Source organism: Metopolophium dirhodum, chromosome 1 (genome assembly GCF_019925205.1).
Source record: "Metopolophium dirhodum isolate CAU chromosome 1, ASM1992520v1, whole genome shotgun sequence".
In the NCBI taxonomy this organism is placed as follows: Eukaryota; Metazoa; Arthropoda; class Insecta; order Hemiptera; family Aphididae; genus Metopolophium; species Metopolophium dirhodum.
In genome coordinates, this window is record NC_083560.1 from 98,510,415 (window position 1) to 98,527,177 (window position 16,763).

Sequence of the window (16,763 nt, forward strand, 5' to 3'; positions counted from 1 at the left end):
TTTAGGTTCACCAATACAGTTAAACGTCCCATATTATTATACAAACTACAAAGTGAATACAAAATGATACCTATCAAAAACTACCAATATGTCGATCAACACGAGCATAATACTATATTACTAAGGTTTTTTATTGCAAGTTTTTTTACCATACCTATTCTTGACTGCAATAAAAGTTCCTTGGTTATTGACAAATTAAAAATGTATTAAAAATCGAGCATGCCCTACGTCAAATATATTATTATTTACTACCTATTTGATATAGACACCTATGCGTACACTATGTTAAAACAACTTTATTCAATATGTATTATTAACACTCCAAAATTGAATAAGTATTTGACTATAATTATTTATGTTAATTAAATTATGCGGCTGTTTGTTATATCTTATAAATTAATTTTAATTTCTGGCACTAAATACCGGTTAATGATATTAAAACACAAGGTCAAAGTACATTTTTTTAAATTAAATTAAATTTTCATGTTAACTTTACGTTAACATTTATTAATATAATACGTGATTGGTATTTGACAGGTGATCATATTTTGCATAGTTATTAGCTCCTAGAATGCTAATGCCCTAAGTTGTATAGCCGTCAGTTCTCACCTGAGTATCGGGATCTTTTGTATGAGAGCATCGCACACTTGATTCTGCTGCTGTTGCTGCTGTTGATGATGCTGCTGCTGATGTTGCAGATCGACGGTGGTGGCATTTTTGCCACCCGCGGTCCTATGGTCGAGCTCCATGCGCAGAGCACGCAGAATGGCCTGTCTAAGGCGACCGATCTCCACGGTGCCTTTCAAGCCTTGCCGGTCTGTAAAAAAATGTGACCTTCAAATAAAATAATTTTCATGCAAAATGATAGATAGTCATAGATATGATACAGGCACACAACAAACTAGATTGCTAACTTGTAATAATAAGTAAAACACACTATAGTCGCGTATTTGATAATATTGCTGGAGACTAATGGTTAATTGCTGTTAATAGTTTATGTGTGATAAGACTTTAGTGAAGCTTACAGTCAATATAAAAATGTACCTACATAACACTCCCAGGAACGGGGCTATTTTCAAGCTGAGGCTGAGGCTACCATTGAAACTATCAAATCGTGTGGCTTTGCCTAAATAAATCTGTAAGGTATAAATAGCAGTGGTGGCCAAACTTTTTTGATAAAGATCTTCTGAGAATATATTTTCCAATGAAGAGCGATTAAAATACATACAACTATATTGTCAAAAGCGGTCACTAGGGTTTATTAAATGAGTTATTAACATTATATTATGGGGAATCGACTTTAAGATCGTCTGCGACCGACCGTTTGACCACCCCGGGCTTATAGTGTCATAGATAGTAAATAAATGGATAGATCCACATTGCTAGTCAAAGAATCCAGAAAAATAGGATATATAGAGGTACCTTTCACCTATGAAACCCCAATTTAATTTTTCGGATTATAAGGTAAAATTGTAAAAATCATATTATTATGCGTTGAACGGAATCGGCTCTGCAATCTATTGTTCATTGTATTCATCTGTGGTGTTTCTGGTACAATTATAAATATATTATCGTCATCACGAAATACAAACCTGGCGACAGCAACACGACGGCCGAGTACAGGGCCAGCTCGGTTTCAGTAAGTTTCAACGAAGCCACGGAACGGCTCACTTCGAAAGCCAACGAGACCAGTTTCTTTTCGACTGTGTCTTGCGTGTAAAACGCGTCGGCTGGCAACAGGGCATCTGCGTAGTAGACGCAGTCTCGGTGTAGGTCATAATGTCGGGACATCCTTAACACTGCCAACTCGAAACTTCCTGTTGGAACAATAAAGAAATTAATTTCACGAATGATACTTTACGAACGTTTATAACCAGCACAGATATATACAAAATGTATAATATGATCTATAGACGATATCGATAGGCGACAGCAAATGACAGACAAGAGAAAAGCAAACAAAAATTATTTTAAAATTTCCGTTACAAAACGTTTGTTATGCTAGGTGACGATAAGTAAAAGTATATTTTTTTTCGAAAGCCGTGAGTTGTGACGTTTGTAAGAAATATAATACTCATGCTAAAGCTGTTTGGTGTGCGTTTGACTTTATAGCCATTAAATTAAACAGCTTCCGCAGGGTTGCTCCCCCTCTACCCCGAAAGATCCAAGTTTTGGACGCGTCCTATCCTTTAGACTATTCTGCTACCTAGTCTATGCAATGTTTAAACATTTTACCAATCATAATCGATGCACAACTTACCCGCTTTGAGTAGCACGATCTGGTCGTCTTGCGATAGTTTCATGAAGCCGGGCACCATTTTCGCAAACTCAATAATCTGCTGAATGACTGACGTCAACTTTTGCGCACACTCCAACCACAGCTCCTCGTGAGGCTAAGAATAATAAATTTTAAAATTAATTACTTATTGACAACAATAGTTGCAAGTAAACAACCCTAATTACAACTTTTTTTCGACATTTCAGCATCAAATTAATTTAATAATTATTTTTTTTATCCTTCTAATTTACAATATTATAATTAACACCATATAGTAAAAATAAAATACTTAAACATTATATATAATAATAAGTTATTGTTAATTGTAATACATAATTCAAAAATCGGACAAACATAAAATAAATTGTTAAAAGTTGTGTTAAAAAAATATTTTTAATGGTATAATTATTTATAATAACTTAACTTTTTTTTATTTGTTAATCAAATATCTATAAAATAAAAACCAAAAAAATTTCAAAATTGCATTGACATGATCCAAAAAGTAATACTTGTCAGAATACAGCAAAAAAATATGCCAAGAAATATAAATATACTAACTGAAAATAACCCGGCTTCGCCCGTGTCCAGTTTTTTTTTTTGGCGGCAGACCCTATATAGTAGGCATATACACAATATAGGTGTATTTCGGTTTGAGTGTATCCCAGTTTTAGTTTACCTACTTTATTTCACGGACAAATCGGTATAAGTGTACCTAGCTTAGTGAAATAATTCGACCAAGATGGATGGGTAAGCGAGTCAAGTGTTGGATTTAGCACTTTTTGTTGTGTTTTTAACGTGTTTTAAACTACTTACTCTCCAAATCTTTCTGAAATCTCTGAAAACATTCTTTGATATTTCCGTCAAAATCTATCAAGGAGTTTTTGGGTATACAAGCTATAAACTTTTGATTTTAAGATTTAGTTTATCGAAGCCATGTAAACATGACGATTTGATCTAGGCTATTGTTCCTGATCTGCCTGAGTAACCAATAGCAACAATTTGTATACAAAAAAAAGTTTCAATTTTCACAGTGAACCTTAAGATTCTTGTCTGAGGACCTCTTTATAATGCGAATTTCGGGAAATCCTTTCTTAGTTGGTCTCTGAATTATAAAACGAAACTATATTGACCAAATTTCATACTCATCTTCGGCTAGGCGATGATGATTTAGTCCGCCAGTCAGTCAGGACAAGTTTTTTTATATAGGTATATAGATTATATAAATAATGCCAAGCTGCATCTATGATAACACTATAACTATGTTATTTTACTTTATTAAAACAAGTGCTCATTTAATTAGTTAATTAAGTTAATTCCAAAAATGATCTCTTCAAAGTACCATTTTTAATTTACATACTATGAAACTTTATCCACTAAAGTACTATTCTACCAGAAAATATATTGCAAGTAACTTTATCCATATACTACTAAAATTTAAATGCAGTGTGAGGTTTGAATGGTTTTACCCTCCTTGACTTTTGTCTTTGAGACAGCACGGCGGAATAAACCACTGGAGGGCCTACTTAGCCTATATAGTGGAGCGTGTCATGTGTTCTAATGTCATGTATATTTGAACCTCAAGTCAAGCGTTTGTAAGGTGTTTGAAGTTTGAACATATTTGAATTAATTGAATCAAAATTATTTTTATAACCAGTTAATACAAATAGGTATACCAACAATTTAAAATAGTTAATATATTGAAAAGATAAATCTTTCTAAAAATCTTCGCCGTAATTCATACTTAAACCCTTGTTTTAGTTTATTACCGTAATATTGAATTTGTTTCGTTTGCATTACCTATTCTAATTGTGTATCTATTAGGTATTATTTTTTTTTCCAAACTAGCATATTATACTACTGCGTACCTATATATTTGTTTATCCTACGTATGCAATTAAAATACTCACATTCTTAATTATACAAAAAATATTTTCCGCATCTTATTTTTGATATTATTATATCTGATATAAACAAATTAACTTGACCTAGCATTTAGAATTTGGCCAATTTCTAATAAAATGCTGTAAGTATGGCCTTTTAAAATAATAAAAAAAACGTCAAAATGAACTTAATTTAAGGTCCTGCATAAAAATTATCTTGACGGACGGGAAGGAATCAATTATGGTTTCGTATCCTTTATTTATATTAGATAGATAATTTTCGTTTAAAACCAATTACGAAGGATATTTTTGTAACTACGGACACGGTGACGCAACATTCTTAGAAAGGGTAAGTTGACAAGTTACAACTGAACACTTCGTTCTCGTTAAAGTATGTAGCCATATAGGTACAATACCATAGGCCGAAAAGCTCTGGTATATTGGCGTTATGTAAATACGTAATACCATACACTGGTACACCCAACGACAACTTACCATGGTCTTGTACATTATCAATTTGTCGGCAGTCGTCTTGTTGGCCGCCGCCATGGTGGCCGTTCGGTACATGCCATCGTGTATCTGGTCGAGCGTGTAGAAACACGTGCGAGCGTGCGCGTCTGCGATGGTCTTGCTCAACAGCTCACTGATCTGTACGGCGTCTGCTGCTGAAATCGGTAAACGCACCAAGTTAGCTACACAAATCCCAGTATTATTATTATTATTATTATTATTGGGCCGCTTTACACGCGCACGGCACTATGATGTTATGGCGCTCTGCGAAGGTGTGTGCTGCACGGAGCTACTAAACTATAATGTGGCCCCAATCAGTAGGCGTGGATCCAGATATCCATGATACCTCAAAAACCATCAATATAGGTCCTTTATGTTTGATTGAAAATTAACATATTATGCATAAATTAGGTATTTTCACCGTGATATTTTTTTCTACTAGCAATGTAAAAATAATCAATATTTACTCGAAGTATAAATAGAAAAAATATAAATATTTGTATACAACTTGTACATTTATACATTCGAACTATCTAAATCACCACTGGTTCATAAAACCATAATTTTCATCTAACTTCTAGGAAAATTAAATAATGAATTAAAATAAACTAATTGACGAAAATATATTGTTGGCAAGTAAATATATATAAAAATATATAATAATAAATCGGTGAAAATATTTGGGTGTTCGACGAAAAGATAAGATTATTATTTATTTTCAACTCGTAATATACAACTACACTTGGCTTATCCCACATGTATCGCATGTGTTGTTATTTTTATATTTCTAATAACGGGTTACAAAATACCGCATGTACGAGATACAACATTAAGAATATGACTAAGTGACTTCCTAACAATTTGGAAGAAATGTTTACTGCGGCCGCAACTAATGTAACCACCTATAGACATTTCTTCTATACGCGAGCCAAAACCGTTACAGCGAAAGTATCAGGGCCAACTGTACCGTCTACGGTTAAACTTCGATTAAGCTTAATCAGCTGATAAAAGATATTTAACCGGGCAAATTCGGCCGATTAAACTCCGGTTAACTTTAATCAGAGATGGTACAACTGGCCCTTAGTGTCGAGTGTGCGTCGTTTCAGCAACCACAGCCCGTGTCACATGGCCCTAACAAACACCATAATTTATTGTGTTTGCCTTTATTATATACTGACCCGAAGAAACAGCGGCCGTAGAACCGGAAACGCCGGCCATCAAGTTGTCCTGTGCTCCAGACGCAACGGCCGCCACCGACGACACTTCCATGTCGCCGCCGTACGTGGACGTGGCCGCGGCCGTCGACGGCGTCGTGCTTGACGCTGCCGGTGTCGTGCTGTCCGCTACGTAGTTGCTGCTCGTTGCCGCCGTGTCGTAAGGGGGCGGCACGGAACCGCTCGCGCCGGCTTGCACCGCTGACGAGGTGGCCGCTGCCGCGTATGCCGCAAACGTGTCCACTACAAGCGACGCGGCTGCTGCGGCCGCGTTCGTTCCACCGGTGCTGTTGTATCCGCCACCTCCATATCTGCAAACGATTACGTCATGATGTTGTGTGATGATAGTTATAATTATAGTATATGTTATCAAGATTCAAAAGGTTCTGATATGGCTACCTAGTGCCTATTGCTGTTTTTACTTTCCAAACTGCTGGCCGATAGATCATAAATTGTTTTCTATCCATAAAACCTCTCAATTGCGAACATAAAACATTATATTATTATTATATTACGCTGTGACATAAATTTGATGCCGCTACAAATGTAATTCGAGACCATTTATTGCCTAATCACGAAAATCAGAACCTCTCGGCCTCGAGACCACAATATTTTATTTGTCTTATGTATTAAGAGGATGTCAGCGCACTATTTGTTTTCTCTCTCTGACCCACGCGCAACATAGACAAAACGCATTTGCGCAGAATCGTTTTTTCTATGTTTTTAAGTAATTTTAGAGTAAAATCAACCATTACAAAAAAGATAGAGAATAATATTTTAGAGGGAATGACATATCGGTTTTATATTTTATTGTTATTTGACTTTGTATTCGACTTTCAAAATAAACAAAAAAATTTTGTAAATTTAAATGATGTTTAAATTGTTTTGAAACCATATTTAAAGAAATCGATGTGCATTCCCTCAAAAATATTATCCTCTATCTTTTTTGTAATGAGTGATTTTACTCTAAGATTACTTAAATACATAGAAAATACGATTCTGTGGAAATGCATTTTGTCTATGTTGCGCGTGGGCTAGAGAGAGAAAACAAATAGTGCGCTGACATCCTCTTAACTCTTAGTACTATGTACTCACCCGACTCCTGTGCCACCGTTGGCTCCATTAACGCCACCGCCGGCCGCGGCGGCTGCTGCTGCTGCGGCGGCTGCAGCTGCGGCCGCGGCGTAAGCCTGCTGCACATTGCTGTTTATGTTAAATTGTTGCTGCTGGCCGTGGAGCTGGTGTTGCTGGTGCTGTTGTTGCTGTTGCTGTTGCTGTAGCTGCTGCTGTTGCTGTTGTTGTTGCTGCTGCTGTTGCTGCTGCTGCTGATGGTGGTGTTGCGAGAGATGTCCTCCCCCACTGTGTAGTTGGTGTAAGCGCAACCCATGGTCGGCGGTGCTAGAGGGCATCTGCTGCTGTTGCTGTTGCCCGTGCCCGTGCTGCTGCCCGTGCTGGTCGTGATCGAACACTGACGAGTCAGCGGCTACGGCCGCGGTACCACCACCGCTGCCAACGCCGGTCGTAGTCGAACAGCAGTCGATGGCTGTGGCCTGCGCGGCCACCGCTGCAGCAGCGGCCGCAGCTGCGGCAGCTGCTGTCGAACGCATCTGCGCCCTGTGGAAGCGCACTTCGTCTTCGACCTTTTCTCGCTGCTTCTTGCTCATGCGCCCGAACTTGACCGCTGTACACGGGCAAGACCCGAAGAACAAAAACAGACGTGTTCTATATTATATTACATCAAAACACCGTCACATATTGTCATTCGTACAGTGCGTGCGTACAATATAGTGTAAAACGTAGCACTGACAGCTCGTGATTTAATCGTATTATCGTTATCCGCGTTGTTAATATGTATTTTCTTAAATTCGCATGCATAGATGGGTATTGACATTTAAGGTTATATTTCTGTTTATATGAACAATTATTATAATATTTATGTAATACGTAACAGTAGTGCAACCAGAATTCTTTAAATTCCTCCTCCCCCCCCCCCTCCTATATGGACTTACGGTGGGTCCATACTTAATTTTATTTTGAATTTATATAAAATATATGCGGTTTTTTGTGCCAAATGTTATGAGATGTTCTTCATAGTTGTGTTATCGTAATATGCGAACCATAACAAAATCGTTATTAAATAAGATAAAATAAATTATAGCCCTCGTAGCCAGAACCCTTTCGCTGCTTTAATGATTTGTAAAATCACCCATTCATATATTGCATTTAGATGTATGATTATATCGGCCATACTTATACTATAGCTGTGACAACTTGAATTTATTAGACAAAATGATTTCGATCCGTATACGAATTTTCGTAGCACCGACGTAGCAAAAATCGTCGGCAATATACTCATATCAAACACGTCACAGCAGGTAGTAGAACCGACAATGCAATTCGTACAACATTATGTCATAAACAGTGAAAAAATAACGTTGCGATTGTGTTTTCAAAAATGTTCAAACAAATATCCGTCGTCAGCGTGACAACGGGGCTAAGTATAGCGTTGTATATACTGATTGCACTACTGGATGGTAATATTTACACCAATATTATTATAAGGATTTATTGTGCGCGCCCGGCGACACTGGTGTGGTGTGCGTAGGCGTGCGTGTGTGTTTGGTTGCGTTGACACCCCGGGTCGAGAGTCGGTTATTGACTCGATCGTGAGCTTAACCCCAGCGCCGACATCGCCATTACACAAATCGCGTTTCACAAAAAGCACAGGAAATTATAATAATATATTATACACGCGTCGTATGATATATATATATATATATTGAATACATTATAATATAATACAATTGACCAATTTCGAAACGTTCTCGTGATGGTTACATCGTTTATTTTACGTAGTCGTTTTGGTCGAGTATTGTATTATAACAAATAATAATGTATGAAAAAACTAAAAAAATTAAATTAAATAGAAAAATAATCTTAAAAGGGTTGTGACGCACGGGTGAACTTTTAAAACCATCATCTGTCAGATTCTACCCTACACAGAGCTATCCTCCATCAACCCCCCTCCCCATCGTTGAGGGATAATTCTCAGCCTTGAAATTATTATGAAAAAACGACGAAGACAACACATCAATTTAGAGCGAATCGAACAGATAACACCGAACAGTGGCTGACGAACCGAAGGGGTATTTGAGAGTCGACCACTCTTCTTCAGATTTTTTTTCAGAGATGAAGGTGCGCGGATGGTGGATCTCCCATCTCCAGATGGTGGTGACTGGTGTAGTGTATCGATAAAAGAAAGAGCCTAGTAATCTCAACCCTATACCCGCCCCGGTGACTTGTCGGTGGAGATGGTGATGAGGAGGGTATTGGATAAAAAAGTAGAAACCGTCGGTTTTCAAAGTTTGTCACGCCGTCACTGCCGGCAGCACCACGCCACCATACAAACGCGTCGTAATTAAATAATAATAAAATTGTCGTCGTCGCATATTATTTACACACATTCGCGTTTACATAACCAGGCATCGTACGGGTATAATAATTTGCACACTTACCGTCACGGGACATGCCCAGCCGAAGGCATTTCTGGAGCCGGCAGTACTGGCACCGGTTTCTATTTACGCGGTCCACCACGCAATTCTTGTTGCGCGGGCACTGATAGTTGACCACTGACGACTGCGACCGCCGGAAGAATCCTTTGCAGCCCTCGCACGTGATCACGCCGTAGTGGACGCCGCTGGACTTGTCGCCGCACACCTTGCACGGTATGATCTCGATTTGAGCTGAAACACGCAAAACGGACCAAAACGATTAGTTTACGGTATTATATAGGTATATACACACGAACGGATCGTATAGGGCATATTATTATAATTATATGGAGTACGCATCCCCCACACCATGCTATAATAGGATGCCATGTTCCGACATTGTTAGAAAGAGATAGTACCTGTGATATTATGTATGCCATCATCTTTCTCCGAAAATGTCGTTTAACTTCTTTCTTTCTCTCTCATACACACTATTCATGGGCATAACAGATGGTCCAAGTGGTTAATTGCCATCTTTGTCTAACAATGTTGGCCCCCCCCCCCGAACCTCTCTCTATCACTACTATCAGTTAATTTCTTTTCATATGTCTACGAAGGCGTGTACGCGTTATCATTTCGTCATGACGTATATTATTGTGTACCTATAAATCGCACAGCGACAGAACGCCGGCAAACGAAACCGGAACGATTACAGGCCGGTTATGCGGACGGTATATAATAATACAAAATATATAATATTAGGTATCGATGTATCATCGCGGCACATCGCAAGTGGACACCAAAATCGACTCGGCGATTATAATTTATAATATAACGTCGTCGTACTGTAGGTACATAATAATAATACACGACGCGCGCATTATGCGAGAGCACACAATATTCCGTAGTTGCCGTATGTACCTACACACGATTGAACATGCCGTACATCAGATATACAAGCGATGTAATGATGTATGTGACGTTTTTACTGGCGAGCAAAAAACAATTCGCACCGAAACGATTGCGGCAGGTATCGCCCTGTATACACCCGACGATGATAATCGGTCAACCGTACGCCGCGCGTAAGGTCATACGCAGACACACTCTAATCCTAGCCCCCCACACCCCCTTGCCACCACTCACGACACCTGATCCCCGCCGGCCCTCTCCCTTTGTGCGAATAATATAATACATATTATATCCGTATAATGTAATGTTGCGATACACACGGCGCGCATATATTACAATAAATAATAATATATATTATGATTTATGATATATCATAATAATATATTGTAATATATGTATCGGAACACCGATACGGTGTACCTGTGTGAGGCATAATACAATAATAATAATAATTATGTAACGATAATAATATTATTATCATTATCGTACGCGCCGCCTCCGTCGGATACAACAACATTATCGCAACGACAGACGACAGCGTTCGTACACGCCGTGGTATATTATAAAATCGTGATATTCATCGTGCGCGCCGTTACTCGCGTTTTTATTTTCGAAAAAACTACCAACTCAAAGTTTAAAAAACGCTCTCCGGCATAAACACGTCGCGCGCGAGACGTTCAAGACGGCGGCGACTCGCGGCTGAGCAAAGCGATCGACGTAATAAGGCGCTCGCTCACGTTGCACACTAGAGAGGTTCAATGACCTTGTTGTTTGCTGAAATTGTTGTATATTTTATTAATTTTTTTTAAAATATAATGTACAACATACACGGATGAAATGGCGTGTATATAAATTTGTATTATATTATACTAAACAGAAGAAAAAATTTATATCGACGCCGACGACGACTATATACGAGTGGTTTTATATCATTATTATTATTATATACACGACGTCGTCATAGCCGCCGCTGCTGCTGTGTTTAATGAAATCGATTTTACACCGCTCAAATTATCCATCACCACTGCCGAGGAGAAGCGATAAAAGTGTAGACGACGAATTTATGTATAATATAGGTATTAATTATTTTATTATAAATACAAGTTATACCACGGTGTATCATTGGTACAAAAATGGAACGTAAAGAAGCTCGAACCTCTGTCGGTTTTGCAGTTTTCCATTTTATTTCATTTCTGATTTTTTTCATATTCTCGCGTGATATTCGCAAAAAAATTTAAAAAATTTAAAAAAATAATAAAATAAAAAACCAACCAACGGTACCACCACAAAGCACCGTCGTCGACGTCGTAGTCGTAGCCGTATAGTCAGCTGGCCGGCCGCGGAGTTCAACGACCTACAGGGCCGGCGGCGTGGCGGCGGCCGGATCGTTACCAACAACACACACATACACACGTACACTATGTACGACGACGATTACTACTTTGTATATTATTATTAATATTATAATAAACTTATAATAATAATAATAATAATACATTATGCGATGTTATTATATTATTGCCTATTGTGCGCGCGCGACGCGTAACATACCATTATAATATCGTGAATATATTATTGTAAAAACGGCGTAAACCGCGCGACGAAAATAGACTCCGCGAGACGACGACGCCAGGCGTACAACACGTCGCCGACGCCACCGCCGCCGCCGCGGATTGCGAAGTGGATAAACGAACATGATAACAATAATAATATATTACTAATTTCATTATTCAATGGTAAAAATGTAAAAAATAAAACCATCAGGAGAATAAAAATTCAAAACAGACTTGATGTACGACAACAACAAAACAAGGAATTACCTAACCGCGTCGAGATGCGGAACGCGATACAATCATAATAATATACGAGTACGTACGACACGACGACGGCGACGATTGCGAAAAAAATAAATATTAACGCGTGCGCTGCGTGAACGAACGAACGCCGCCACAGACGTTATCATCAACGGTCGCCGAAAATAGCCGAAAAGTTTAAATACGAACTCTCTCGAGCGCGCGCGCACGCGATCGTGAGGTCCGAAATAATATATTATTATAAATATATCATGTATTATATATAGGTATGTGATATTTGGGACCACGACCGTTCGCTATTCACCGGACGATATTATAGGCACCGTATTACAGTATTATAACTTATATGTATTAGTATAATATTGTGCCTACACTATTTTCATACGCACCAAAGTGGCAAAGTACATAATTATATTATTAATATTTTTACCAACTCCGTATTATTATTAATATTACCTATGTATTATAATTTATAATACACAATACAAGCGTATCGGATCGTACCCATTGAAATACCGTTAATCCGGGCGTGCGTTCTCCGGCCGAACCGTAACCTTCTCCGACGCGCGCGCTACACCAATACCACCGCAGTATCATAATAATATTCCAGTCGTGAATAAAATAAAAATAATAATATTATAAGTATAATCATTGTTGCAATAATGACGATAAATGATAATATTATGTGTGTGTGTGGTATATAGGTGTGCGCCGCGCGAGTAAACGACGACTGCTGCCACGACGGAGACGAGTGCGGCGTGCTGTATATGTTGAGAGAATGGAGAAAAAAAACGAAAAAGTATACGCCGCCGCCGCCGCCGCCGCCGCAATAGAAAGTAGGTCAGTAGAGTGTTAGCGGCGGCGGCGGCGGCGAACTGCACCACTGCCGCGGTGGCGGTACCGGTGATGGTGAGTGGGGTGGAGGAGGGAACAAGTAGTGTGGTGGCGCGCGGTAAAAGTACGTCGGTGCACGTCGTTTTTGACCGCATGTACGTCTCCGCTGCGAGGACGTTACCATAAAGTAATTTTGCATCGCAAAAACGCTTAGTTTTCCGGCGATGGCTAGAAGGCGAAAGTTTCTCTAAAGTCTTTTACGGGTTATCGCAATGTATGTTTTTATTTTTAAATATTTTGTTTCCACGCGGCTCCTGAAACCTTTTTCGGTAGCTCTCGGATGAAAAAAGCGATTAGGCGCATGTGCACCGCGTAAAAAGATCATCCTTCGAGCGATAATAATAAATAAATAGAAAAGAAACAACGCGACGACAACGACGACCTGAGCGACACGCTAAGGAACTCGATCGCGACAAGTGCGCGCCCGCAAATGAACGAAACGATGTAATAATAATATGATATTGTTAAAATAATAATAATAATAATAATAAAACTGCGGCAGCGGTTTTTGTTGCGCAAAAAACACTACCAACCACCCACCCATCATCATCGTTGTAGCGTAGTAGACGGGAGTTCAGTAGTAGTAGTGTTGTAGTAGTAGTAGTAGTAGTAGTAGTAGTAGTAGTAGTAGTAGTAGTACACTAGTAGAAGTGGTGGTGGTAGTGGAACGGCACATCGCGGCGGCTGTTTTCGGCGCGGCACAATGCACAGTCGAGTGTGTGTGTGTGTGTGTGTGTGCGTGCGGCGTGTGTGTGTGTGTGTGTGTGCAACGTGCGTGTGTGTGTATTTGCGCGAGCGAGAGGCCAATGACTTTTCGTAGCCGGCGGCGGTCGCGCGCGCGATAGTGTTTCCGCGCGGCCGACGACGACGAAACCGCCGCCGCGCAACACTATTATAATACATATAATATAATATATATTATATATATATATATATCGCACCCGATCGCTATGTGTGTGTGGGTATATCCATACCCATTATTCGTACACGCACATACACCACACATGCACAGGCCGCCGCTGATGGTGCTGCACCTATGCCGCCGCCGATACGAATTTTTTTTTCGTTTCGTTCACGTCGCACACACCAGAACATCGGCGTGTAACAACATGATAAATTGATAAATAACGCACGCGGGAGTAAATAAATATGTAATGTGTAACACGAAGAGGTGTGTTCGCGAACCGCGTAAAATGCGCGCGCGCGGGCAAGCGTTGGGTTTTTTTCGCACACTCAAAATTACAGCAAACACATTTTTTCCCCGGACGTCTAGCGAGCCGGCCGAAAGAAACCAACGGGAAATAAAACGCCGCGGCATTACAATATAATAATAATAATAATAATATATAATTTATATAACGGGAAACCGCCGGCACTCGGTCGTTGCAGTTCTGTGAAACCGCTATCTCGCGCGAAATACGATGTGCGAAGCGATAGAGAGTGAGTGAGTGAGCGAGAGAGAGAATGATAGTGGTAGGCGGAGAGAGGAAAACTCCGTGCCCGTCGACCCGCCGCCGCCGCGGTACGCGTATACAACCGGATGGAGTTTGCGCGCGCTCGATTTTATTATATAATTGCGGTTAAACGTACGTAGTTATTATTAAACTTCACTTTCTACTGCGTGGACGACGGACGTGTAAGTGTGTGCGTGTACACCACGTCAAACACATCGTCGTTATCGTTACCATTATTATTTAGTGAGGCGAAAATTCCTAATAAATAATATCGATAATTACACGATTATTATAATAGTAATATGCACATGCGTGTGTATATAATGTGCTACATGTCGTACGTACATGTCATACATGATAATATATTAAAATATGAATCATTTGTCTGTATACTGGCCGTCGACGTTCGTCATCAAAAACAAGCTTTTTCGGGGAGTTAAATTGAAGAATAAAAATTTTTATGGGTTTCGGTAAAATTATATTGTGTCGTGTTAAACATTGTAATACACCCTGTACACTAAACAGCGTACAAAACACTAGTTTAATGCACTGCGTAACTGTACAGCACATAATATGTATTATAGCGGGGGAGGCGGTGACTTAACGGAAAGGCGGGCTGTAACGAGGCATATTATAATATGATTTTAATGTACGTATAATATTGTTATATAAATTATATTTAGGTATATCGTTACCGGCTTACCGCGAAATGCAATGCAATAATGCCCGTGTGCCCGGCGGTCCGAGTTCCGCAGCTTACATAATTCTGCGCCGCCCGTATTATTATTATTATTATTTTTCTAATGAATAAAGACTGCGCGAGCGATTAGAATCGTCGTGTACATAGGTACATTGTTGTGCGCGCGAGTTATATAATGCGCGGCGGCGGCGGTGATCGAATAGGTTTTTTTATAGCTTTGTGAATAATTTCTATAATAATTACAATCTCTGTAATAATACAGTTTTCCCGTGGGAGAAAGAGAAAAGAAACTTTACAACCGTCCGTCGACAATCACAAAACCAGAGAAAAATCGGCAATGATCCCGGGCCCACAACAGTTATCGATAATATGCAGCATTTATCAATATTATAATATTATAATAATTATATTATTGTGCTATAAATTGTAATTCCGTCATCGTTCGTCGTACATTATTTTAATTTTATCACGTAATCGTATAAACGGTATGTATAGTAATATATGCACCTCATCATCAGCACAATGAAAATCCGATGGGAATGGGTTGAATCTCTCAAATCTAGTATAATTTATTGTAGTCTACAAAATACATCAAACAAACTAAAAACAGCATACGTGAAATATCAATTTAATAAGTATAAAATGTTAAACAACTGGCGTCCGACAATGAAATCAAAAAAAATTCAGTGAATCACTAACTATCGCCCAAAACGGTGTGGAACAAGTTAGCACCGTATAATGTGTAAAAAATAAAATGGTCAATATATTGTTGAAAAAATATGTGCTTGCATCGTTTCACTGGTTTTAATTTCGTTTTACGTTCTTCACAACTTTTTTAAAACTCCCGGGAAACTTAGATAGGTACTAGTTATAGAAAGGTTCCACGTAAAACTTTAATACCTTATTACTTCCAGGAACAATGTTAACTGAACACGAACTTGTAAAACACACACAGTCTTTTGTAAAACAGCTAAAACCATTTTCCACAGCGTATACAAAAAAAACTTTTCTTAAATAAGCAATATTTTATTATTTGTTTTATGCAGAACATAGTGTTGGAGATCAAAGAAATAACTTTGGTCTATAATAATAAATAAAATCAAAGTTGAAAGTTGTCAAAACTCTTGAGAAACGAATGGTGGGGGGAGACGATTGCCATATGCCCACATCACTCGCCCATTCGCCCCCCTCAAAGTATAAAGGCACGTAGCCGTCGTAGCCATATAAGTATAAGTACGATCGGATGATTGTAAATTTATGTTTGGTATAGTGTTGGTGTATAAATATATACTATCAGGACCTGATCTAAATACACGTTCGACGTTCCCATATAGGTTCTCGTGCCCCATAGTTCAATGATTGATAGTAAGTGTAAGCCCCACTCTTTACCAAATACATATTTTATAAGGCCAAGATTAATTTATTATAGTATATCATATCATATCATAGATGATATTGCCGTGCCATAGACATTCATGTATAAAGTGCCCACTAGGCACTCTAAGACTAAACATACGAATCCGATCACGAAACGGCGCCCCCAAAAAATCACACAGTACGGTTTGTACGACGCGCGACGGTCGCGTGGTGCGTGTTTCGCAGATTTTAATCATTCCGGT

General features: G+C 39.0%; 1 protein-coding gene across 5 annotated transcripts in view; it reads right to left on the bottom strand.

The window, feature by feature from the left end:
* The window catches only part of LOC132934655 (probable nuclear hormone receptor HR3), a 75,629-nt gene that overhangs the window by 6,844 nt on the left and 52,022 nt on the right, over positions 1-16,763 (bottom strand). For 3 of the 5 annotated variants that reach the window (XM_061001296.1, XM_061001149.1, XM_061001011.1), the window contains 7 exons: positions 9,398-9,625; positions 6,978-7,563; positions 5,847-6,193; positions 4,654-4,823; positions 2,261-2,393; positions 1,593-1,817; positions 610-817 (listed from right to left, as the gene is read on the bottom strand). In XM_061001296.1, coding sequence (XP_060857279.1) covers positions 610-817; positions 1,593-1,817; positions 2,261-2,393; positions 4,654-4,823; positions 5,847-6,193; positions 6,978-7,563; positions 9,398-9,625 — 1,897 coding nt within the window. Of the gene's footprint in view, positions 1-609; positions 818-1,592; positions 1,818-2,260; positions 2,394-4,653; positions 4,824-5,846; positions 6,194-6,977; positions 7,564-9,397; positions 9,626-11,833; positions 12,108-16,763 lie in introns of those variants that run through there. The other 2 variants (XM_061001220.1, XM_061001081.1) reach the window with 2 other exon arrangements.